Raw genomic sequence first — 24374 nt, forward strand, 5'->3', positions numbered from 1 at the left:
ATTAAAAAAAAAAAATTCAAGGACCCCAAACGGCAGCCTGCACCGAAAAGGGGTGAGAAGGTAACTGTGGTTGTGAAACCTGGAGCAGGAGCCCCCCCCCCCCCCCCCCAACATATTCTGGGCAGAAATGGAGTGTCCTGACATCACACAAGGGGCGTGACACATCACGTAGGATCCACAGAGCAGGGTATGAGGCAGGTGCATCAACTGCCCAGGATCGCTGTCCAAATAAACCTTTAAATATAAAGGGGCCAGGGGTTTAGAAAGCTGGTGCAACATCACAGCTGACTATAGGATGTTGCTGCTGACCCCTGGGATCGGAAATCACAGCACAGAGTGACCTCAGGTGGCACTTGCATAGGACCAGATGGGGGGCAAAGATTTCTGCAGAACTCGCTGCTCAGCAGCAAGTTTCAAGTAAAGGGATTGATGCAGCTGAGCAAAACCAGGATTTTTTGGAGTCGAAGGATTCACTGAGCTGGCCATGGAGGGTGTTTAAAAGGAACAAGCCAAAAGACACACTGCAAACACCAGAGGAGATCCGAAATAGGTATGGAACAAGTCCCCTGAAACAAGCCTAATTAGTAACAACCCTGTTTTCAAACGCAAACCTACCCCCCTATACAGAAGGTAGAGAGGACAAGTGTTGCAAACCCCATGAACTGGGATCTCCACCCTACAGAAGCAAGTGCTTCAGAGTAACTTTTCCCCTCCTGCCTGTCACTGAGAGAGGCAGAGCCCAAGCTCGCTCCTCCCTCAGAAAGGCCACTTGAGAGAACATCCTCTCCCTCACAGGACACAGTGCAGAGGGAATGTAAAGTTTCATTCCTGATTCTTAGCATGATTTCCTGAACTAAGAAACCAGGTGGAGAGAAACACAGAAGAGACCTCAGCAGGATGTGACACTGACCCTTTGGAAAGGAGATTTGGAGGCACTGCAGCTGCTTAGGCTTGTACAGAACCAGAAGGGAGGGAATTTCCCATCCCTTGCATTGAATGGGGCAACAGGAAGAACGGCTGTTGCCACTCCTTTTACAGCAGAACGGTTTACTGGACTCTATCCCCAACAGTCTGGCTACCTGCCTCTTCCTTACATGGAGGTTCAGGATTTTGTAACTTCAGACCGCATTCATTCAGTTAATTCCAGATCCCCAACTATACAAAGCTCCAATCCCAGTCTTTGTCCGCTATGAGCCCACCCCCCCAGAGATGCAAATTGCCCAGATTAGGTCAATAGCAACATCCATTTTAAAAAACAATCACAAAAAACCTCATTGCTCTCTACAACACATGCTCTCCCCAACTCCAATACAGGGTGAGATCCCACGGATAAAACATGATCCAGTCAGGTCTTTGGCTCTGGTTCCTGACACAGTTCCCCATACACTTTGCAGGTGAATTTTTTCCTGCTCCTTGCTCGTCTTCTCCCCAGGAGGAAAGGAGCACCAAAGGTTAACCCCCCAGGCACAGAAACAGAGGTGCAGGAGCTGCCTACACACCAGTCTCATTTCTTTCGCTGCTTTTGACATTAGGATCCTCTTGCACCTTTCTCATCTCCAGCCCTTTCACCCACGTGTAGGCAAAAGAGCCCCCCAGAACCATCAGGTTACTCGTCCACCACAAGAAGCTCTTTGTCTCCTCAAAGTAGATAACAGCCAACACTGTTTGGGCACAGGCCTTGGCTGTCCCAGACACGTTGTGGGTGAGTGGGCTAGTGAACTTAATCTGAAGTCCGGTCACATACCCAATGGCAAAGCCAAACACTCCCCCCAGCATCATCATGCCCCAAAAACTGGGGCTCCCCAGCTTGTCGAAGTGGTAGAGGGTGCGGAACTCGCCCAGCAGCATCATGAGGGGGAAGAACAGGACACAAGCATTGACGTTGTTGTAGAAGGTCAGGCGCCAGATGCTACCATCCACCACAGGCAGCACCTTCTTGGTGTAGATGGCATTGAGCGAGACACACAGGCTTGCTAAGATCCCAAAGAATATACCTGTCCATGACAGAGTGCCCTCTGCTCCTTCCTGGTCAACACCCAGCCAGAAGCCACCTGCAACCAAACAAATCAGGCATCATCTGAACAACTGCTGAAGGACTCAAAACATACAGTCAGCAATTCATCATTTATCTTATACTGAATAACCACAACCACAAGCAGAGACAGGCTTAAGGGCTTCCCCTTTCTATTAAATGAACCCACAAAGTCTCATGACTAGTGTCCCAGGAAGATTTATTTCAGGAGCGCAGGTAATTTACTATGCTATCATTCAATCTCAGAGGACCGATTCCCACACTGAGCAGGCAGCATGAGTTTAGAAACTTATTCCAAAGAGCCATGAACTAAAGCTAAAGGTACTCTTTGTGTATAGGCCATTTTCAGGAGATCATACGATTTTTTTTTTAACTGAAAAGGCAGCAAACTGACATACAGGTAGCAAGAAATATTCCTCAAGCTTTTAAAAAAAAAAAAAAAAAAGGGGGGGGGGGGAGAGGCCTTACAGGTTTTGCTCCACTGTTCACAGGAAGGGAAAGATAGGTCAGAAAAGAAGATGGAAAGATAGTAAACACATGGATGTAATATTAAGAAGCTTGATCAAAAAAAAGATCACAAGGCAGAAACTGAGTGCAGTATCTTCAACATGTTAAACTTTGATGGGTAATGCACACTTTAGCCATCCCCGAAACAGGAGCTACAGGCTTTGCGTCTTCAGGGCAGAGAGGGAGACCTCTCCCCATCCAGCTCATAAGCAAAACATAAAAGGGGAGATGAGCTACTGAAGGAACATGCACTGCCTCTCCATTAGCTGCTCCATGCTGGAGGCCGACTGGGAAGTTGCCTGCAAAGCAGCTAACGTGCTTTAAACTAAGCCCAAATACAAATGGGTTCAATGCACAGACAGAAAGGGCTTTGCGTCAAGCCACAGACGATGCTCGGCTATGCTGCTATAGGCATATGGGCAATGCTCTCACAGCAAAAGGAGACGGAGCCAGGGGGACAGCCTTAGAGAAACCCTGTGAGGCTGGCAGACGCCATAGTCCTGGACAATACCCGAACACAAGACTAGCTGAAGGCAACTGCGTGCATCACCTGGGTGGAAAATACAGTAGTTCTGCTCCTGTTCACCTCTTTCATGGAGAAGAGGTTCTCTTGTTTCATTTTCACCTGAGTCCATCTGCTTGTCTAAGCACCAAAGTGAACACACGTCCACCTGGAACTGGACTGAAGTCAACGTTTCACCATTCTTGGCATCTAAACAGCCCTCCAGTAGAAGGCAGCTTTTGGCATTACCGATGCCTTTGGAATGAAAGACTTTTAAGCCATTCCCGTTAAGCCAGTCAATGCCCTGCCCTACATCCTAACCACACAACCAGATCTTCTGGTGGTGCTTTTATGCTTGGTTTGATCGGCTAACCCTTCAACACGTGCAGCCTGTCTGAATTGGCTGGCTCCATTGTACGGTCCCAATGGTGCCGACATAAACACTGGTATTGTTACCAAAGTTAATAATCAACAAGCACTTGAGAACAGGGAGAAAGCCACCTGCTGTTTTATGGCCTTTGTTGGGGGGAAGGTAAGGCAAGCTAAACTTCATTAGAGCATAGATAGGTTTTAGTGCGCAAAGGAAAGAGGGAACCATGGTCACGTAAGAGTAACTTCCTTTCCTAACGGGTTACCTACACGCTCCGGACACGCGAAGCGGGTTGCCAGAGGCAGAGAGAGGCAGGAGCCCTGAGCGACCCCACCTCACCAGGGAGCTGCCGTTGCAGGCGGGGATGGCTTCCCAAGGGGCAGACAACCCACCGCCGTCTCTCTGAGTTTACGGGGCCTGCCGCCGGGTGGGCGCAGCCCCCTCCCTCTCCTGCTCACCTATGATGACTCCGCAGGCCAGGAGGGCGTAGAGGGAGGTGGTCTGCTTGAGGAGCAGGTAGGAGAGCAGGACGTTGAAGACGGTGGTGAGGGAGCGCCCCACGTTGTAGAAGGCCACGCCGACGTGCTTGAGGCAGAGGTTGTTGGAGGTGACCATGCCAATGAAGACGGCGGAGAGGGGCAGGACGCTGCGGGACACCTTGGGGTCGAGGCGGAGGGCGGGCAGGCCGGGGCAGGGGGGCCCGCAGGCCGCCCCCAGGCTGAGGCCCAGGCAGAGGGCGGCCGTCAGGGCGCACTGGAAGAAGGTGACGAAGAGGGGGGCGTCGAGGCGCAGCGAGGGGCTGTCCAGCAGGTACTTGTTGAGGAAGACCATGGCGATGGAGGTGAACCAGTAGAGGCAGACCACCACGGCGATGCGCAGGGCCCGCAGCAGGAAAGGGGCCCGCCGGCCCCCGCCGCCCTCCGCCGGCAGCAGCGGGTCGGCGCCGCCGCCGCCGCCCAGCGCCATCCGCAGGATCCCCGTCCGCGTCAGCTGCGCCCTGCTCATGGCGGGCGCGGGCCGTCAGCCCCCGCCCGGCCCCGGCCGCCCTCCTCCCGCCCCGCTTACCCGCCGCCGGCCCCGCTCACCCGCCGGCGCCGCGCTTCCCGGAGCGGAGCGGAGCGGCGCGGCCCCGCCCGCCGCCCTTTATTCACGCCCCGCGGGCGCCGCTCGGCGCCTCCCCGGCCGCGACGCCATGTCGGGGGAGGGCCCCGCCGCCCCGCCCCGGGCCAGGCCGCGGCGGGCGGGCGGGGGAGCAGGGCCGAGAGCAGCGGGGGAGGTTCATCACCCCCGGGGCAATTTAGCGAGGGACGATCAAGTGAGCCCGATTCCCTCCTGCAGCCAGAAGCAAAGAGGCTTGCTGCGGGGGGGGCGGCGCGTTGGGGAAGTGCTGCCACGCAGCAGGGGTTCGCGGTGGTTAACAGCAGCCGGAGAAGGTGACCGGCACCGTGTTTGTCCGGCGGCACCGGGCAGTGGGCGACGGGGCCGGGGCGTGAAGGAGGCAACGGGTGGCAGCCGCTCTGTGGGGAACAACCCCCGCTCCGCTAGCCCCTCTCCGTGTCCTTTACGTGCTGGTCGGAGCGAGTGGGGTCAGCGTTTTGGACGTTCAGTGATTTGCCAACACGGGTTTTGCCCACAGCCTGCCACAAAGTACGGGTCTGTGCTCTGCTGCCTAAGCCTTGTTTACAGAAATAAAGTTTGCGTTTTTGTGGAGATAAATAAAACCTTCCCGATACGACCTGAATGAAGGAGACACGGTGACACACCTGCGAATAGCTCCTAAGGACAGTACAGGGAAGTGCCGGCTGCCTTATTCTCCTTCCTGCAGCGTTAACTTTGAAATTTAATCAGGAGAATGTCACTGCCGATGCCATTAACTACTCCAGCGCTGATGTGCAGCCTGTGCTGAACTCTGCACCACCCTGCTACATGGTAAGCAATACAGGAGCTAACTACCTTCAAGGTAGCCTGGGTATTGGGGTAACCTGCACCTACTCTCCTGCTAAAGCAGTTATCCCACAGTCCCAACTCATCATTCCACGTACAAAAGACCCATCTGGCCATACTCGCATGCCAAAAGGTCCCACCTTCTCTTAATGGGGCTTTATAATAAAGGAGCCTTTTCAATACCAAACTCTGGCACGTTGTGAATTCAAACTGCTGGTCAGGATGAAATAAATTAAAATTAATACCACATTCCACGTGGTGGGCGAGTCAGCAGTGAGCTCAGTGTCAAACATGGGTCAGTATGATCCCCCACTCCTTATTTCAGCTGAGACTGCTGCAAAATGTCTGGTCTGCAATGTCCTGGGACCCAGCAATTTGCAGAGGGCACAATTAAGGGGATTTCGGAGGCAAGGCCAGCGGTGTTAATTGTCCTTATAGCAGCTATGCTCTTGCAGTTGTGAAGGACAGAAGCGTAGCAGGGGTTGTGGGGAGAGAAATGATGTATTTCATTAGACCAGTTGATGCGGCTGGAAAATGTTTCAGGCATAATGTGTTTTTCTCAAATCTCTGAAATCGCACTTGATTTTTTTTTTCCCCCAGCTGCCTCAGCTGGTTTTGTCGCCTTTGCTCATAGCCCTTCTCTTGCAAACAGCACCTGGGCGCTGGTGGGAATCACGCTCCCTCTGGACAGAGAAAGTTGGTGCCTGGGTGTTTGCTGTGGAGTGCCCAAGTGCCCCGCAGGGTGACGGAGAGCTCTGGGTACGTGCTGAGCACCATCTCTCACCCCTGCACCATGTGATGGGCTATCAGGCGCCTTTCCAGCCTGGCAGAGCCCTTGCAACCCCAAGCGAGTTTTGCCTCTTCGCCTCGCTGACCTTCCCGCTCTGCCTCCCCGCGCAGGCAGCCGGGAGAGCCGCAGCGGTGCGTGGTGTTTGCCCAAGCACACACGGGGCGTGAGGGCAGGCAGATGCAGGCCTGCAGCTCCTGCCATGGAAACAGCAGAGATCATGACTCTGCACAGGGGCTGGCATCAAGGCAGGGAAAGCTGCTATCGATATGCTGGAAATGACCGACCGGTGTCCCCTCTAGCTCAGCCGTGCTTTGATCCTGCTGCCAGAAGCGCAGCTAGCACTTACTCATTGCAAGCTTCCTATCCTTCGTCTTTTCCCATCCACCTCCTTCCAGCTCCTGGCCCAGCACTTCTCCTGCAAATGGGATTGGTAGGGTAAGAAAAAGATAGCGAACAGCCTGGGTGTGGGGCGCTGGGTTGGTTCTAGAGGTCCCGGTGGCCTGTTACACATATCCGTGGCTTCAGCATCACACATTTGTCTTGAATTTCAAGGAAATGACCTCTCCTACCACTAATGTTGCAGGTATGACAGCACCTCTGGCAGAATTAGAGCCAGATATAGATCTCCCCCCACCCTGCCACTTGCTAGTGTTGTTCAAAATGTTTTCTCTAAACTAAACACAGAAATTAGAGATGGAAAAACACCCAACCCTCAATTCCATCTTGTCCACTCATTCAGCACATAGCAGATTGCTTTGTCCTGCACAAGTTTGAAATATCCCAATCAATAAAATGTTCATTGCTTCTCCTGGGGGATTATTCTCCAGCCTTATCACACATGTATGGCACGTCTGCATGGGAGAATTGACCAGAATAGCTCTCTCAGCTCTGCCAATATAAGTCCCCAGTGTTGACAGTGTATTCCAAAATAAAAGTGATTTATTCTCGAATAATCAGGTAGTTCTGTGATAGTTGTGCTGGTCAATCTCCCTAGGCAGAGCTTGTCTACAGCATGGCAATGGTTCTGACAAGTGCTTTGAATAAAGGCTTGTCTAGGTGCAAAAACTGACTGGCAGAGTTATTCTGCCACAGCCATGCCTGCCTACCTGCCTCACTCTGGTTTGGGGGGAAGGTGATTTAAAGTTGTAGGTGGTTTAGAAATTTCAGAGTGAAGGTGGTAATGAACAGGTTATAACGCTAATTGGAGCTATTGTGACAAAGTAGCCTGGCTTCCTGCACAGCACCTGCCTTAGGCTTCCCTGAATTAATTCCTGCTTGAATTCAAGCCGATCTTTTAGGAAAAAAAAAATCAGTCTTGATTAAAAATACTTCCAGGATACTGAATTCAACAGAGCGCTAGCAATATTATTCCGATGGCTGGTTATTTCCCACTAAATAATGTACACTCCTTTTTGTGCTTGGAGTTGCCTGGTTCAAGATTTCAACCTCTGAATCTTGTTACAGCTTTGCTGATTTTTTTACAAGAAAGTGCTTATAGGCAGGTGAAGTTACCTTTTAACCTAGTTTTTTAGAAGATAAATACATTGAACTTCCTTACAGAACATGCTTATTATGCTACAGCAGCAGCAATTCACTTCCTTATATGGACGAGACCTAGATATTTTCCTGCCCTGCAGCCTGGTTGTATATTAACACAATAGCACACATATCGTGACGAGCCAGCACGGGATTACTTCTGGTTTAGGAGTGTGCTGCTTCATGCTCACTGAGTGCTTTCAAAATAAACAATTATCACTAGTGGAGATCTGAGGCTGGAAATAAGCAGCTTTGACGGGTTCCTCGTATTGGGAAATCTGGCTGCCTTGGGAGTGTCCTTGTTCCCATGTCCTGCAAGGTGCCTGTGCTGCTGCCGGCGGCTGGCATGCCTGCCGGCATGCACGCACACACGCATGCACTCCTGCATCTTATTTAATCCTTTCCTATGTGAACAGAAAAACTTTTAAAATATGACAGGCAGTGCTCCTCTGAGGGGAGAGCTCTCCCCTTCCTCCTTAAATTATGTGACCTACTTGAAAGCAAGGAAATCAGCTGATAACCAGCAGCCCGGCTGATAAAATAGCAATAGGCTTTGGGGTGTAGGTCAAACCCAGTGGTGAGACAGCATAAATTGCAATTCCTGGCCACACAGGAGACCTGGATGTACCGACCAGTGTTAGTGTGGAAACAGGCCCTTGGTAAGTCATGTAGAACAGCAAACCAAGCAGCAGAAAACATTGCCAGTTTTGAGTGTTTCTGGGTCTTCAGGAAGACCCCTTTGGGGTTAGAAATAGGGCTCATTCCACTACCTGGAATGGGACATGGGAGAAAACCAGCTCAGCAGTGAGGTCGTTCCAGTTTATTGAAGGATTTATTGTTCCTTGTGTCTATGGGGATCTGATTTCTGGTTAATACAAGCATCCCTGATGCAGACACTTATAAAGTATGGGGCTTATGAGTCAAGAATCTAGCTTTCTATATGTGTACACATACACATATATACAAACATATATGTAAGTATATGTATATCTGTACATATGCGCACGTGTGTGTGTATGCTCAGCCTACATACAGTCAGTGTGACCCCACAATGGCATCCAAGCAGGGACCAATGACCTAGGAGGGTTCACCTGTGACAGAAGTGTTACTTTACTGGACCTGCTGGTGATTCCTCTGGTTTGCTGTGTATCTCAGCAAAATTAACTTGAGCCTTCAAGGTTTCAAGTTTGAACTCCAGATATTGCCTGGTAACAACAGGTCTCAGCTATCACACCATTATTTCATATTTGCTGATAATTAATAGAGGAGAAGGAGGCCAGTGCAAAATCCAAGCCTGATTTATCAGATCAGAACAGCCAGATCAGTTCTCTCTCTGCTAGGTAGTAAACATGAGTCGGGGTGAGAGAATAGAGAAATGTCTTAGTATCGTCCCCAAACAACACTCATTTCTAGCATTGGCATTTCCCATTATGACACAGCATCTTTCCAGACTCCCGGATTCATAGGAGAAATGGCAGTGACAGGATAGTGCTGCCATAGCTCTCTGTTGTGTGTGGTAATAGATGTCTCAGCAGTTGCATCATGGAAAAATGTGGCGCACCTGGGGAGTCCAGTACAGAGGCAGGCTGGTGTCACTGCAAAATGGGAACAGTTTTGGTCCAGGTGGATTTATTAGCTGTGGTTCTGTGCCAGCCTTGTTGGCCCAGGCAGCTGCTGCAAAGATGCTTTGGTGCCTGCCCCATGTGCTGTCCTCCAGCAGCTTGGTGGCACCAGCTGGAGAGTGCTTGGATCCAGCTGCACCCAGCTCAGACACCTTCTTGGACCCCAGAACATGGGAGAGTCATGCAGAATCTGCTGGAGCTCAGCCCAGAAGGGGCTAACTCCCAGCTGGATCCAAACCAGCTCTGTAACTGGATCAAAACCAGCACTGCCTCAGCTCTTCAGCCTCTGTATGTCTGATGCCAGGGCCCCGGAGCAGACATGCTGACTCAGCTCTGTATAGAGGCAGTGGGGTCCAACAGGACCTCTGTGAGGGCTCTGTGCCACGTCAAAGCAGCCCTCGGCTTTATAGACCCGAGCTGTTTCTGGAAGCAGTGCAGGTGCCCCATCAGCTAATAAACTCGGCCACATCTCAGATTGTCTCTGCATCTGGGGCATGCTTAATCCCCAACCTGGGTAATCTGACTGCACGTAAGTGGAAGAATAGTACATAAGAAATAGTTAATGAAGGTTTCTCCTGGCTGTCTTGTTCTTTCTTGGTTTCCTCAGGACTCCTGCCTTGACTGGGGAAATGGCAGGAACCTGCTTTGACCATGGGCAGAGACCGGGGGTGAAGGCAGCAGCCAGTTCCTTCCACCCCCAAATTACAGCATCACCATCTGGCAAATCTCTGAGCCTGGATCCTTCCCCTGCCCTGCTCCCCTGGCGTGAAATTCAAGCTCTGCCTGAAACAGTCACACCTTAGACCCGGCTGAACATCTGCACCAGAGGTGCTGGGGGGAATGATCTGGGTTATAACGCGTGGTTGTGGCAGAAGGGACACTAGAGGGCAGGGCCGGCACACGGTTGGAGCCTTCCCAGGCAGGGCTGGGACAAGCCGGGGGCTGGACTGGGGAGGACTGGGGCGCGTGTGGACAGGACTGGGGAGAGGCTGGGGCAGGACTGGGGCTGGAGTGGAGGGGAGCCCTGGCCTTGCTGTCCAGCTTCGCCTGCCTGCCTGCAGCCGTGGGAGGGAGGAGTGGGCGCTGCGAAGGCTGTGAGCTCTGCAACTGCTTTCTGGGGTACGTGGGGATGCTAAGGCATGGGGCACAGCTCTAGCTGTCCATGCTGGGCTTCTCTGCTAGGCACTTGGCCTCCGTCACCATCCAAGAATGGTATGAAGCAGGCCCCAAGGGTCCTGGCGTCAGCTTAGAAATCACAGCATGACACAAAACATCACGGATTATATACACTGCCCAGTTCCTGCATGTTTCCCGTGCATCCCCCACTCTCCACCTCATCCCTGTGGGCTGCGGCAGCCTGTGCTCCCCACCCACACCAGGCAGAAGGAGCTGGCTGAGACCTGACCGCCCGTACAGCAGAAATGACTCAACACGACAGGGTGAAAACCGGCAGCCCGTGGCAGAGAAGTGAGCAGTGGGTGAGGCATGAAGAAGCTGCGGCTTTGTCCCTCTGGCTCTGCAGAAAAAGGGGATAACCTTGGGGAAAGGTGTCCCTGTGCCCATCCCAGCGTGGGATGGCTGGGGATGGCTCTGCTTACTATGGCTCGGGAGCAGCCCGGCCATGATGATGCCGAGCTCTCCGCTTAGGGCTGGAAATGGCCCTGCTGCTGTGGCCGGGTCAGGTGAGGGAGCAGCAGTCCAGCTCCCCAGGAGCAGGGCGGGCAGGTAGCGGGCTGTGATTTATGAGGCAAGCCCTTGGAAACTCTCCGAACCCAGTGCTTAAGTGCTTCTGAATGGCAGCATTAATTACTATTAAAAACACACATTTATATCTCTCTCACCTGCTTTAAATCCTGTGAAATTAGATTCCCTACCCATCCCTTCCAGCCTCGGTGGCAGCCCAGGGTGTTTTATAGGCCTATAAAGCCCCGCAGTACCTGCTGTCTACACAGGCTCTTATTTACGAGGCCTTTAACAGGCTTGCTGGCTGCACCATCTGAGCCCCCTGATCATTTCATTTCTGTGTCCCTCGGAGGGAGTGGTCCCCTCGGCTGCCCTGCCAGCCGTTCCTCCCTGCGGGGAGCAGCTGATGCAGAGACCCAGCTACCTGGGGTGGGAGCGAGACCATGCCGGGGGTCCTGATCAAACCCATTTCCACCATTTGGCCCAGCCTCTCTGGTTTTATGTAGAAAAGGGATTCAGCGAGACAAATGCCTCGTGACAGGGTTACAAATGTCCTCATTTGCTTGTCCTTTACAGCAGAGTCATGCCAGGAATCACCAAAAGTCACCTAGCACCTCCCAGGGCTGGGAGGTGAGCAGCCTTAAAACCCCAGGTTTACTGTGCACAGAGACAGTGGTTTGTATACATGTAAAGTTATGTTTGTGTAGGTCCTACGTAAAAAGCAAATATTATTTCCATGGTTTATCCTTTCTTTTTGGAGGGTGGAGGCAAACTGTGTAGAAGTATCTTAAAATAGCCAGCTTTTCCCTGATGGACTGCAGCCGTTTTGCAACTCATCCTATATTGAATACCTTGACAATGCTTTTGAAAATATACTATGCCTCTGGACTGAGACACGAACCCCATTTTGTTAGGGGCCCTCTTGTCCCAATGTCACAGAGGATAGGGTGGGGTGGAGGTGGGAGCTCAGTTCTTCTCCAGAGCTCTCCCATATTAAATCCCCATTGCTGGCTCTGCCCCCCAGCACTTCTGGGTCCTCAGACCTGCTGGAGAATGGATACTGCTCTGGGGAATTGGCCAAATTTGTGTGCCTGTGTCAGCCTGCCGGGGAGGAATTGATAGATATCTCTGCCTCCTGACTCCCAGGCTGAGCATGTTAATTTATAGATTGGATCTGTTGCTCCTGATAAACGATATCTTACTTCCCTAATGCTGCCTTCAAATTGAGTTTTTAAGGCTAGGTCAGGTGGAGAAACCAAAGGGTGACTGCTTTCGCTTTGCTCTGGCTTCGTTCTCTGTGGTTGGGCTGAAGGTGGCTTTTCAGGCGAGAGATGGATCTGGTGCGGCAGGGAAGTCCCCCTGCCTTGGTGGCCAAGTTGGCAGAGTGTCTGCCCCAAATAGGGCTCTCAAGCCCCCCGCTTGGCTCCCCCAGGTGCTCAGTTTGCCCTGATGTGTTTTTGGGGAGGGCCAGCCGGGGCATCTCTGCTGGATGCCCCCTCAGCACCCTCCCTGCTGTGCCCTGCGAGCGCAGGAGCAGCCAGCTCCCCTGGGACAGGGCTGCCACCATAGCGGGACCTCTCCATCCAGCACCCGCTGCCCCCCTCACAGCGTCATGCCAGGCCATCCTGCCCTTTCTGCCTCTCCAGCTGAAACACAGGTTATTTATGGAGGAGGATCCAATTTTCCCTGCCAGAAGAGCCATTTCCTACAGCCTGACAGGGCACATGTGGGCTGCACCATTGGGCTGCAAAGGGTTCCCAGTGCCGTCTCACCTCCCTCCTGGTGAAGATGAAGGGTCCAAAGCCTCTGTGGGACCTGCCCTGGTCCCTCTGAGGAGCAGGGCATTATCCCTTGCCCCTTGGGGGGATAACAGGATGCAAGGAGGCTAACTCACCTGGGCAATGCAACCAAAACAAAAAAAACCCTTCTCCCAAAGCACCCCGAGCGATGCCCAGGAAGAGGGGAGGATGTTTGGAGCCATCCTTGGGGCAGCTGGAGGTGCAGGTTCCCCCCCACATACGCTGAAGGGGGGTGTCCCAGCAGCCCAAGGCAGCAGGTCCTGGGGCAAAGCTCTGATCAGGCAATGTGACACCAGCCATCCTCCTCATCCTCCTCCACCCAGCTCCGCTCCCAGTCTCTTACAAGACTGCTGAGCTGCCTGCTTGGGCAGACGGTAGAGGTGGGCCTTAGACCTTGCTGAGGAGGGTGTCAGAGCCCAGGCTTGCCCAGCAGCACAAGGCAGTACCTGAAGGCTCCCAGCGTTGGCTCCTGCCCACACCTGAAGCCAACAGCGTACCCGTAGTCATTCTCCAGGGAAAAGTGGCATTTCCCTTTCTTTGCATGTTTCAGGTGGTGTCTGCTGAGCTTTAATCCCTTCAGGGGATGTGCCTGAATGATCACAAGCAAAGCGTTGGTGAGGATCCCTCTCCAGCAGCAGAGAGGACTGTTTTCTGGAGCATAGCCGATGGCTTAAAGCTGTACATACGTGAGCAGCTTTGTTGCTCCTCCAGGGAGCTGACTAGCAAAGTTAAGAGTTGGCCAAACAGCCAGGATTAACCATATCATTGCTCTAACCCTCCTGAGGTTACAGTGGTTAAAGGCACGTGTGAGACCTGTTTAGCTTATCATTATCAAGCCCTGGCTATTTTCTTGTTCCCCAAGAATGGAGTTTGCTGAAGCCACCTCTTTATGCTTGAGTGTCACTGTAGTAACACAAAATAAATCAGCCCAGTGAATACCTTCCACAGGTGATGAAAGAAGCAGCTAGTAGTGCCTCACAGAGGCACGAACCTTCTACTCAGGGCTAACTCTGAAACCTAATAAACCATCATCCAAACTACATCCCTTGCCCAATTTCTAGCAACCACAGCAGTAAAAATTTCCCTGCGCCACAATCACAGCCATTTGAGATAGCAAATCCTGGAGGACATTGGAAACTAAAAATGATGGAGCTGGGAGCAATAAACTGAATTTGAACTTCCAATTAAAGAAATGCAGAGGAGATGGCTGTGATTTGATTCGGATTTAATTCAGTCCAAGCTTCCCCCTTTCAAGGTTTGTTTTTTTCCCCCAGCTGCTGCAGACTCTCCCATCCGCTGCAGTGCAAGCTGCAGAATAAACCTTGCTGCTGAATTTAGGTCAAGCTTGCCAGGGAATACATGGGGCCCTGGCTATTATTAAATGAATATGGGTAGCATGAAGACCACATTGCAAACGCAAGAGTGGATGCTTTAAAGCCAGCACCCAGCTCTGTTGCTCCTGAAGGACCCGTGAGAGATGGAGGGGGCATGAGAGCTGGCGTGGAGCACAGGGGAACAAATGTCCTCGTGAGCCCTGTCTCACAAAACTAGTTAAGTTGAAACCCTCAGCCTCCCTGTGGCCTGGGATCTTGGTACCAAGCATCCATTACCCCAAGCAGAGAAGAAAAATACCTGGTCAGGGGAAGCCAGGGCAGAGTGGACGCTGATGGCAAAGCCTTCTCCAGCCTCCTCCTCCCCTACCATTCCAGCTGGCTGCACAGGAGCATTATCACCATAATTATATTTGTACTTTTTAACCTCTGGCTCCTGTTGGCACAACGCTGAATGCTCTCATGCCTGGAATATTAACAAGGGGATTGCAGGACCCACGGGAGCCTGGCACCCACGAACGAGGAGGAAGAAACAGGGCGAGGAGCCCCGACCTCCCAAACCGCTCGGAGCAGAGGGAAAGCAGGCGAGGGTTGCCTGCAGCCAGGAGCTGCTGCTGGGCATCCAGCTGTGAGCCCGGGACAGCCAAGGAGGAGAAGCGTGTACGAGGCTGAGAACGCAGGCTCAGGGCCAGGCACGGGACCGGGAAGGCGGTTCACTGCTCCTGCTGTGGTGCAACCAAAGCAATCCCTTTCATCTTGCTGTGGTCATCAACGATGCGGAATCTGAGCAGCGAGGGCTGCTGGCAGCGCTCCAACGCACGGAGCAGGTTGTACCCTGCAAATTATCCCATGGATTAAGGCAGAGAAGGGCCTGTTTACGCCTCACAGGGGAGCTGTTGGCTGCTGTAACATAACCCAGGAGCTGCAGGGCTCTGAGGAGCAGCCTGTAGTCTGGTGATGGCAGAAATGCATCTTGGGGCATTGCAACCCCACTGCCCTGTTCTGCGTGGGTTAGCACAGGGTCCATATAGTCAGAACCAAGTGTTCCTTTTTTTTAAAAAAGGAACACATGTCCTTTCTGGCAAGAAAAACTCCCCCTCCTCAGCAGGCATCCCTTCCTTGCTTCCACTTATCCCTCACAGGGTATAAAGACCCTTCCCAGCAACTCACTAGACACAAGCACTCACATCTGCCCTAAGCCCCCACCTCTGTCCGCTCTGAGCCCCCGTGTTGCCAGCTTTAGCAGACAGGCTGGAGAAAAGCAAATACCAAAGGCTGGAGGGGAATCATTTCATGGGCACAGCTGGTCCTGCAATAGCAGGTTCTGTGGTAAGCAGTCCTGCTGCAGGTGGCTGGGGGCTGGGAGGGAGAGGAGGGAGGCCTGTCGGTGTGCATCTTGTCCCCAGCTCATCCACTGCCCATGCTTCCCAGCACACTGGGAATAGCATCACCCCGATCCCCCCAGCATCACCCGCTGGGCCCCTTGTTACACACCCCGAGCTCAGATCTGCGTTCCCCAGCACATGGGTCCCCAGCGCTCATTTTGTGCTAACAGGGCTGCCGTGACTCTAATTGCCTGATAAATGTAATTGAAGCTTCTGGCTTACCCTGGTGTTACTATCTGGAGCTGCTGATGGGAGTTAACAGTAGCTGAAGCGCAGCTGTGGTGCCTCCTGCCCTTGCAGCAGCACACGGGACTCCCGGGCAGTCAGTGCCGTGCTCTGGGTCGGTCCCGTGCTGCTGCCTCCGATCTAGAGAAATGCTCTGCCGTGCAGCCCTGCTGCATCCAGCCGGGTCATACAGTCCTTTAACCTGCACCTTTTTGGTCATGCAGAATCTTGCCCTCACTTGTACACTCGAAGGAGGCCCTTTAATGCACTTCTGCTTTATTACTTGTCCTTTTCAATTTGCCTCTAGCCAGTTATGCTGTGAGGCCAAACCTTCCTGCACCGCTTGCCAACAATACTGTGTCATTGCAGACAATTAGACAAAGAAGCCACTCAAAGGATTCTCCAGGTAAGGTTACCTCTCAAAATCCATCGGTGAAACAGGAGACCGGAGCATTGCAGGGTTATTGCATCAGGCATCAGCCAGTGGAGGTATGTGATTGCAGAGCCTGTGGGTTTGGGAAAGTGCTTGTTCTCCAGCATCCCAAGGGGCTACCAGCAGGATTAGGAGTGTTACTCTGCAGCAGGATCATTTGGGCGTAGAGTTTGTTAGTCATCGAGCTGAGCAGCAGCCTTAAAATAAGACGTAGAAGTCCAGATCTCTGCAGAGAAGGGGCTGGGCTGGAGCTGGGGGAGCAGAGCGATCCCCTGCTGATGTGGAGCCAGGCACTGTAGGGTGATCAACCGCCTCTCAGGGAGTACTCTGATAGAAAACCAGTGACAGTTGCAGGGCCAGGGCTCTGGCAACTAGTATTGTCCCTCCTTTTAATTGCAAGCTCTTTTGTTTCAGGTGAAGAATGCCCACAGAAGAAATAATATCAGCTAAAAGTCAGTGCATCCCACACTGAAGATATCCAGGATGGATAGGCCATCTGGAATGAGTCTTTTCATCTGTTTTATTGAACAACTGTTACAGATCTGGAGCCCGTGTGGTTTTCCACAGTCTCAAAAATCTCCTCCAGCCAAGAACTGTTCAGCATCAGGGCACTTCAGCTACCCACCACCCCTCTGCCCCCCCATCCCAAGGTAAAGAAAAGTCAGTGCTCACCATTGCTGAGTGAGCAAAGGGAGGCTTCGTTTTTAGGGTAGGACAGCCATAGTGGTGCCTGGAGTCCCTGGTAATGAGGTTGTGAGGGCAGTGGTTATAGCTCTATACATGTAAGAGCAGAGAAAGGGGCTGCAGCTCAGCACCCACTAATGAGCTTCATGACTCTAAAGCCAGCCCCACACGACACCCATTTCTGCTTGCAGACCAGGCAGCACCCCCAGGGAATGAGGAAAACAAGCCCAGGGCTTGTGATCGCACAGCAGAGAAAGCTGGAGTAAATCTGTCTTTGGGGAGAGGGGGGAAACAAGGCAAAGCAGGCTGAAGCCCCCTTCTGAGAGCATTTACTGTGGTACCCAGTCTGGCTAGCCTACACCCCCAGCACATGCCACAGCTGGGGCCAGTGCCAACTACAGCCTTTGTCAGCGGCTCGTGCCCCTCCAGGAACATCTGGCGCTTTTCTACTCAAGGGATACATGCTAAGAAGAAAGAAAAGCCTTTTGGATTGTCCTTGCAGAGATCCAGTAGCACCAGAGCACTCGTGGCCCAGAGCAGGTTCAGCAGTGTGCAGGATGGAGCTGGTGCCCGATCACACTGGCTCCATCCCATCCCCAGGCAGAGCAGGCTGTTGCTGCTGCTCCCATGGGCAGCTGGCCCTTTGCTGTCACATTGGCCATGGCCATGCTGCCACATCCCCATCCCCAGCAGGCAGTCACACTGCACGCTCCCAGGTGCAGTATTGACCCAGAGAGCATTGCCTAAAGCCTCCCATCCCTGGAATGTGCGGAGCCAACAAGTCCTTGCAGCATAGATGTTGTGGGGTTGTCCTCCCCTTGGTAGAGAAAGCAAGGCTGGAAGAGCCAGAACAAGAGCATAGGAATTTCTTTCCCCCTCGGCTTCTGCCAGGCTATTTGTTCCCTGCTCTCTTTGCTGGACTTGACCATCTTATGGAGCTAAGGCCCAGCTAGCAAAAAAACCAACAAATGTGGGGGAGGAAGGAGGCATGATGCATCCCCTGGGCTGCAAAACTCTGCTCCCCACACTCTTTCTGCCTTGCAGAGCTGGCCCCATCCCCTCCCAGGAAGGCCCAGGCTCTTCATTTAACTCCCAAAGCACCTGCAGCAGCTCAGCTTGCAGAAGTCCCCACCTCTATGGAAACCTCCTCTTTTTTTTTTTAATTTCATTTTTTTATAGAGGCCTTTGAAGATGCTTGTTGCCATGGAAACATGCTTTAAAGAGTGCCTTTTCCCTTGCCTTCCCTTCATCTTGAGAGCTTCTGTTGCCATAACAGCCGTATCCGACTCCTCCCTTCTCCCTGCCGGCTGCCCCACTGTGGGATGCAGTGGGGTGAGACACCCCAACCCAGGAGCAGGTCTCTGGCGCAGGTGAAGCCGCCCTGGGGCACGGCCCTCTTCCTGCCCCATGGTACCATCAGCCGAGGTGTCCGCCTTTGGGGTCCCGGACCCCCCCGTGGTCAGGGACAGAGGAGGTGCCTGTACTCCCTGCAGGTGGTCGGTGTCCCTCCTCGTGCCCATACGTGCGGGGTGTGGAAGAGGCAGCCCGCCAGAAGAGCATGTCTGGGCCGTGCCGCTGCCTGCAAGCCCCTTGGTTACACAGCAGAGGGGCTCTGCCCTTGCCCCTGGCCCTCAAGCCCCACGGTGATGACACCGGGTGGTTTTCTGCACCATTTATCCTAAAGGCCTTGACTGAACCATTCCCCTACGGATCAGCGGGCAGCATCGTGGCTAAGCTGAAAGGAAGATTTGCGATTAGGGTGGCTTTGATCTCTGTGCTGCCCAGCGCTGGGCAGCCAGGGCTATATTGCGGTCCCCATAGAGGGCAGGGTCCCTCACCTTGGTGGCAGCCTTCCCTGGGCAGTGGTGCCGGAGGGCAGGACATGCTTGCTCTGGCAGCACCCATGTCCAGGGCACCCCAGCCCGTGACACCCAGCAGGGAGGGTGGCACAGGCATCTCGCTGGCTGCTGCCCATCCTCTGGGCATCCCGCAACAGCCCTGCTCATCTCATTGCCGCTGCAGGCAAACCACAGCAACTAACCTGCTTCTTTCCGATTTATTTTGCAGCCAGCAGCTGCTGTGGCCGCAGCTCCCGGTTCCTTCCCCAGTGGCTAAGCAGCCTTGGACTATGCTGTGAATCCTGCCCTGGCAAGCTCAGCCCTCTGGGATGGCAAGTCCAAGCTTACCAGCGATGGCTTGAGAATGCGACGCGAGCCATGGCGTCCCTGCGCTAGCAGCTTGGCTGGGTGGCCCCAGGCAGGATCTGGGGTCACAGGGAGGAGGCTGTGAGGTGACAGAAAGCACGACCTGGACCACATCTAACTGTGCTGCACTCCTCCATCCCTCTGCGCCTTCAGCCAGCAAGGTCTGCGGCTTCCCCCACCGGCCAAATTTCTGCCTCGGCAGCCCTGGGCTCCCTGCTCAGCTCCGCTAATGCCCCTCACTCCTGGCCTGCATCTCCCCCTCTTCTCCCACTCTCACTTGTTGCCTGAGCAACATCTTCCCTTTGCGTCGATGAGTCGCTTGGGGACAGGGTGCCGCAAACCCCCCCAGGGCCTGCGGTACCTCCAGGCACGATTCTAGCACAGGTGGGAGGAGAGGAGGCGAAAAGGGAGGCTGCAGCTCCCTCCCTGCTCCCCGCTGGGCATCCACATGCCTGTCACAGATGGCTGCCTGCCTCCCACCCTGTGGCTGCGTCAGGCTCTTGCATCTCTTTGGCAGGACGGTCCACGGGGCAGGGATTCCCCAGCTCACGTCAGCAAAGCCAGCTCCAAGGCTGGACATGGCACAGTTCACGACGGCATGGTGTGGAGCCACACTGAATGGCGGAGGTGAGGCTAATGAGCGCTCAGAGCACCAGGGTGGGGAAAAGCAGGCTTCCCTCCTGCCCTCTTGCAGGCCCTTGCCTGGAGCATCACTGTAGCGAAACAGACCCTGTCCCCTGTCCCCCTGGGTTTTCTGCTTCGCCACCGGCTTCTGCAGAGCCGAGACTAATGGAGAGCACATTGCTGGCTGCTGTCATCTCAATTAATGCAGCCCTGCTTGCTTTAGCAATTACCTGCCAGTGGCTCGCAGCCCACTTCCAGCTGGAGATCTCCTGCCAGCATTTACAGCTGACGAGCAGAAGTGGGGAGCAGACAAGGAGGGCACCTTGATCTAGCCTTGCCCACATCCTGGATGCCCTGAGGGCTGGATGCCCGCTCTGCCAGAGACACCTGCATGCCTGGGACAGGCACATGGGGCTAGGACGGGCACCAGCTGGCCACCGGAGAGCTCAAGGTGAGTGCGTTAGCCCCTGGCTAATGGCTCCAAGGAGCAAAGTCACCTTGGCCAGAGAAGGGTGGCAAGGCTCTCAGCACAGGCACGGCTTCTGTGGCTGTGTCCCATGCTCGTGGTAAAGCTCTCCATCAGGAAAGGATGTCAGTGAGAGCAGTGTTATGGTCCCCCACAGCCACCAAGTGCTGGCTGGCGGATGACAGCACTAACCAGCCACCGGGAGCAACTGAGCATCCTCAGGAAGGGGCACAGAGGCCACGCTGGCTGCTTCTGCACAGGCACCACAACCCTAAATTTCCCAGAGGCACTAGCCTTAAGAGAAGAGTGGAAAAAATTTTCTCCTGAATCAGGGCAAAAAGGGTTAGGAGACTGCTGGGTTTTTTTCTTAAATGTGATTTTTTAAGTCAGAAGAGAAAGCGCTCTTTTTATTTACTTGCTGCTTTCCGAGCTTTTAGGGTGCACCAGGGTCAGGTTTTCAAAGCATTCCTCCAAGCAGTGAGGGATAGAAGTTTATTTAAAAGCAAAGCGAGGTAGGAGAGAGAGAAAAGCGAGCCAAGCATCTCCTGCTGTCGGGAGCTGGGTTTGCAGAATCAACAGCAAGTCCTGAGAAAGGCACAGCAATGGGGCTACCCGTGTAAGACCTCAGCTCTGGCCAGATCTACCCTTTGCAGCTTTCCAGCTTACTGCGAGCCTCAAGACCTTGTCCCATAATCCTCATATTTTTCCAAATATCTCCTACTACCTTCCTTCCCCACCACGGCTTGCCCTGTGTGGCCCCGTGTGGGCTGCAGCACGCCAAGCCCATCCCCAAAACCTTCCTTGCCTGGAGCTCAACTATCCAGTAGCCCTGCGTCAGCTGAAGTAGTCACGCAAAATAGAGTCACATAGACAAACATTATTCCAGAAGAGGAAGAAACATCACCAGCCTTCTCCAGAGGGCAGCAGCAGCAGAGATTTAAATGGCCACAATGCAATTTCCTCAAGATGTTGAAAACTGTTACCGGGCTTCGCTTCTAAACTAATTAGAGCTCTTTACACGGCATTAGCATTTGCTCCGCACCATAGCAAGGTCTCCCCAAACTTAATCAGAACAGTTTCCCTTTTGGCTGTGTACGCATGAGGGCTGTGTGTACGTACGCATGTGTACCGAGCCAAACGAAACACCTCTGTTGCTAAAAATCAGAGCTCCTTATTGCTACCCAAGTCTTATGATTTTGCTACTGATCACCATGACCAGGAAACTTTAAGGAAGAGGTTTAGAGTACCTGCACATCCCAGGACGCCCCTGTGTCGTGGCATTTCACAATCCCTGAGCCAGCCTGCAAGCTGGGGAGCAGCTGAGAGCAGGCTGCCGATATGCTGTTCTACCCCTCTGGCCAGGCAGGGAACAGACTTTAAGAAATAGCTGTATTTTCACCAAAAGCTGTCACAGGATCGTTAGGCAATAGCTCTTTGAACGGCGATGTCCATCAACTCTCCTTGGCTTTATGGGGATGGTGGTCCTAGTGGCATGCATCTCCTTCGGGGTGGAGGACAGTGGGTGATGGGGCTGAGCGCGGTCCTGCAAGCAGCCATGCTCCTCTCAGCTCTGTTCTGGTCCACCGGTGAACGGAGAAGCTCCACGCCTGGCTCTGGGGATGGGAGATCTCTGCAGGAGGCATGGATGCTGCAGAAAGCAGCCTCAGAGACAGTGCCAGCAGCACCCATCCTTGTGCTCAGCTCCAGCTCCCACCAGCCCAGCTGTCCTGGCCACCCATGACACAGGCACCCGTGTCAGCCCAGGTCCTGGCCGTGCCCGGGGGACAGACCGTGCTGCGAGGCTGTCTTTAACCTCTGCGTGTTAGGAGCAGTGTGGTTATCGAGTGGCTGCTTTGCTCTACCTCAGAAGAGGCTGAAGACAGCGATGGCTGTGGGGCTCCTGGGCAACAGGTTCCATCGGGAGAGGCAGCAGTGGGGTCCTTTTGGATGGCAGCCCACCGTGTCCCCACGCAGGGAGCTCTCAGCCATCTGCCGAGCGGTGGCAGCTGAAGGGATGCTGTGTGTGTTTGCTACGACACGTGAGTGCCAGGCCCCTCGCACAGGTCAGAGGTGCAGCAGCTGGGCTTCCCGCAGCAGGGTTTGGCTGAAAGCCCCAGAAGACCAGTTTACACAAGCACCTGGGTGCTTTCCAACCAACGGTTGTACTATGTGCCTTGTCCCTACCTCCTACCATGCCCAGAAGCTAGACCTAAAAGGGAAATGCTGGCTTTGTCCATCTCCAAGGAGTTGATGCTTACCACTACCAGTGCTGTTTAAAGTAGTCCCACACATTTTGGGCACCGGGACCGCAGAGGGCCAGGTAGCAGGGGACCAACTGTGAGGCATCGCAGCTCACGTGTTGCAGAAAGGCAGCATAGCCACCTGGGCTGTCGAGCTACGTGAGGCTGCAGGACCAGCCGGCTGGGACTCCGAAGAGGCTCGTCTCCAGCTCTGTTTTCCACATCTTCCCTGCCAAGGATTTTTTTGGCCAAGCAGTGGCTGGGTCTCGGTTCCGTTGCCCCAGGAAGGTTGCTGGCCGGTGCCGTATGGCTGAAACAGAGCTACTCTGGATGGGGATGAGGGCCCGGCAGCGATGGATGTGCCTTGTCAGCCCTTGCCAGACTGGCTGCTGAGTGTGCGGTTGCGTCTGACAGGACTGTGCTGGCACCAGATTGATGTCCTTTTTGTTCCTGATAAGGATCCGAAGTCTCCTCTGGGTTCCAGCAGCAATTCTTTTATCCTTCCTGATTGTGGCATCCGCGCTCCTGGAGTCCCCAGAGATGCATCAATCGCGGAGCTGCAGGCGCCGCGGCTGCTATCGGCAGAGATGATGGAAAAGCTACAGGAACAGCTGTCATTTCTCCCTGTTTGCGTTTTGTTCTCGGCCTATCAGTAGGACGTTTTCCGCCAGACACCTATCAATCTGCCGCGATGGAGCCCAGCCTTGTCTGTGTGCCTGCCGGTGCCAAAGCCTGCCTGCAGCCTCCTGCCTGTGGCCGGCCCGCTGTGGTGCCTTCTCTCCTGCCCAGAAGCTGCCTACCCTGCAGCCCTGCAAGTGCAGGGCTCCATCCTGGGGCCAGGGGAGCAGGCAAGGCACTGGGATGCAGCCGGGAACCTCCGTGCTTGCGCTGGTCCCTCACCTGTCCCCACATGGCGTTTGCTGTTCCCTTCCTTAAAGCTTTGTTTCAGCAGCCCCCTGCTTTGGGCTGGCTGAGGTGTGCCCTGCAGGTCCCAGGAGATGAGGGGGAGAAGGGCACCGGTGTCCGACAGCGGGCAAATCCATCCCAGCCCCTGGATGAGCAGGAGCAGAGGGGCACAGCAGCAGGCATCCTGGCAGCCTAAGTGCCAGGTGGGGTGGCAGCCCCTGAGACAAACTCTGCAGAGCCCAGCGTTAGGGCTGGCATTTAGGATTATACTGGGGTTGTCCCATCCACCCTCTGCCATGCTGGGCTCCCCCCAGAGTGCTGCCCCGGGAGAGCTGCAGCCCCAGACAGGGTGAGCCAAGCCCGTCCCCGTGGCATCAGGGCTGACAGCACTGGGTGGAGGCGGTCACAGGGACGTTAGTGGCAGGGGACACCTCTTTTAGGTCCATGTAATGAGGTAGAATACCTCAGATAAAAAAAGCTAGGTTTGATTTGCCTTGTGCTTCCTCAAACTCTTCTGAATTTTCAAGGGCTTCTGGGTGTACATAAGAAGACTCGTGATTCAGTTTTTAGTAAGCCTGGGCAACAAGACCTCCAAATACATTTCATTTCAGAAGAGAGCTTCCAGAGCACCATGGAGCAAAGAGGGCTGCGGGGTCTGCGATGCCCCCAGCCCCTCCCGTGCTCTGCTGCTGGCGTTACCTGCCCCCAGGCCAGCAAAGGAAGCAGCTCCCAAGGCCTCAGCGCTCAGCATTTAGCTCACCCTTCTCCGTGATGGCTCAAGACAGGCACCAAGTCCCATTTAATGCCACTCTCTATCCATCACTGGGCTCACAGCCGTCTCTTGCCTCATTACTTAAAACCCTCAGGGCAAGATGACCTGCCTGCCCTGCTCCTGCCCTCTATAAGAGTCAGCACCGAAACCAAGCACCTGCAGGAACCCAAGTCCTCCCACCCAGGCGGCCAGGGAAAGTCACTCTCCCCGCTACTGCTCCCTGCAAACAACCAGAGGAGGACGCGGTGCCCGTCCCACAGCCAGCAGGCACCAGCCAGCCAGTACCAGCACCGCTCTCCCTTGCCCTCTGCCCTGTCCC

At 54.0% G+C, this 24374-nt stretch overlaps 1 protein-coding gene across 1 annotated transcript; it reads right to left on the reverse strand.

Annotated features, from left to right (window-relative positions):
* Positions 1-889: 889 nt before the first annotated feature.
* Positions 890-4580, reverse strand: SLC35C1 (solute carrier family 35 member C1). The gene is made up of 2 exons (XM_052782101.1): positions 3870-4580; positions 890-2051 (listed from the first exon to the last, which is right to left on the reverse strand). The coding sequence occupies exons 1-2, from the start codon at positions 4414-4416 to the stop codon at positions 1492-1494; spliced, it is 1107 nt and encodes a 368-aa protein (XP_052638061.1). The 5' UTR covers positions 4417-4580; the 3' UTR covers positions 890-1491.
* Positions 4581-24374: the final 19794 nt, after the last annotated feature.

Source organism: Harpia harpyja, chromosome 3, assembly GCF_026419915.1.
Source record: "Harpia harpyja isolate bHarHar1 chromosome 3, bHarHar1 primary haplotype, whole genome shotgun sequence".
Lineage (NCBI taxonomy): Eukaryota > Metazoa > Chordata > Aves > Accipitriformes > Accipitridae > Harpia > Harpia harpyja.

Bases quoted from the DNA above. Each gene is read 5' to 3' on its own strand.
- SLC35C1 (XM_052782101.1), bottom strand. From the start codon at position 4,416: ATGAGCAGGGCGCAGCTGACGCGGACGGGGATCCTGCGGATGGCGCTG. The intron at 2,052-3,869 runs GTGAGCAGGAGA...GTTTGGTTGCAG, and splicing joins GGCCTGCGGAGTCATCATAG to GTGGCTTCTGGCTGGGTGTT.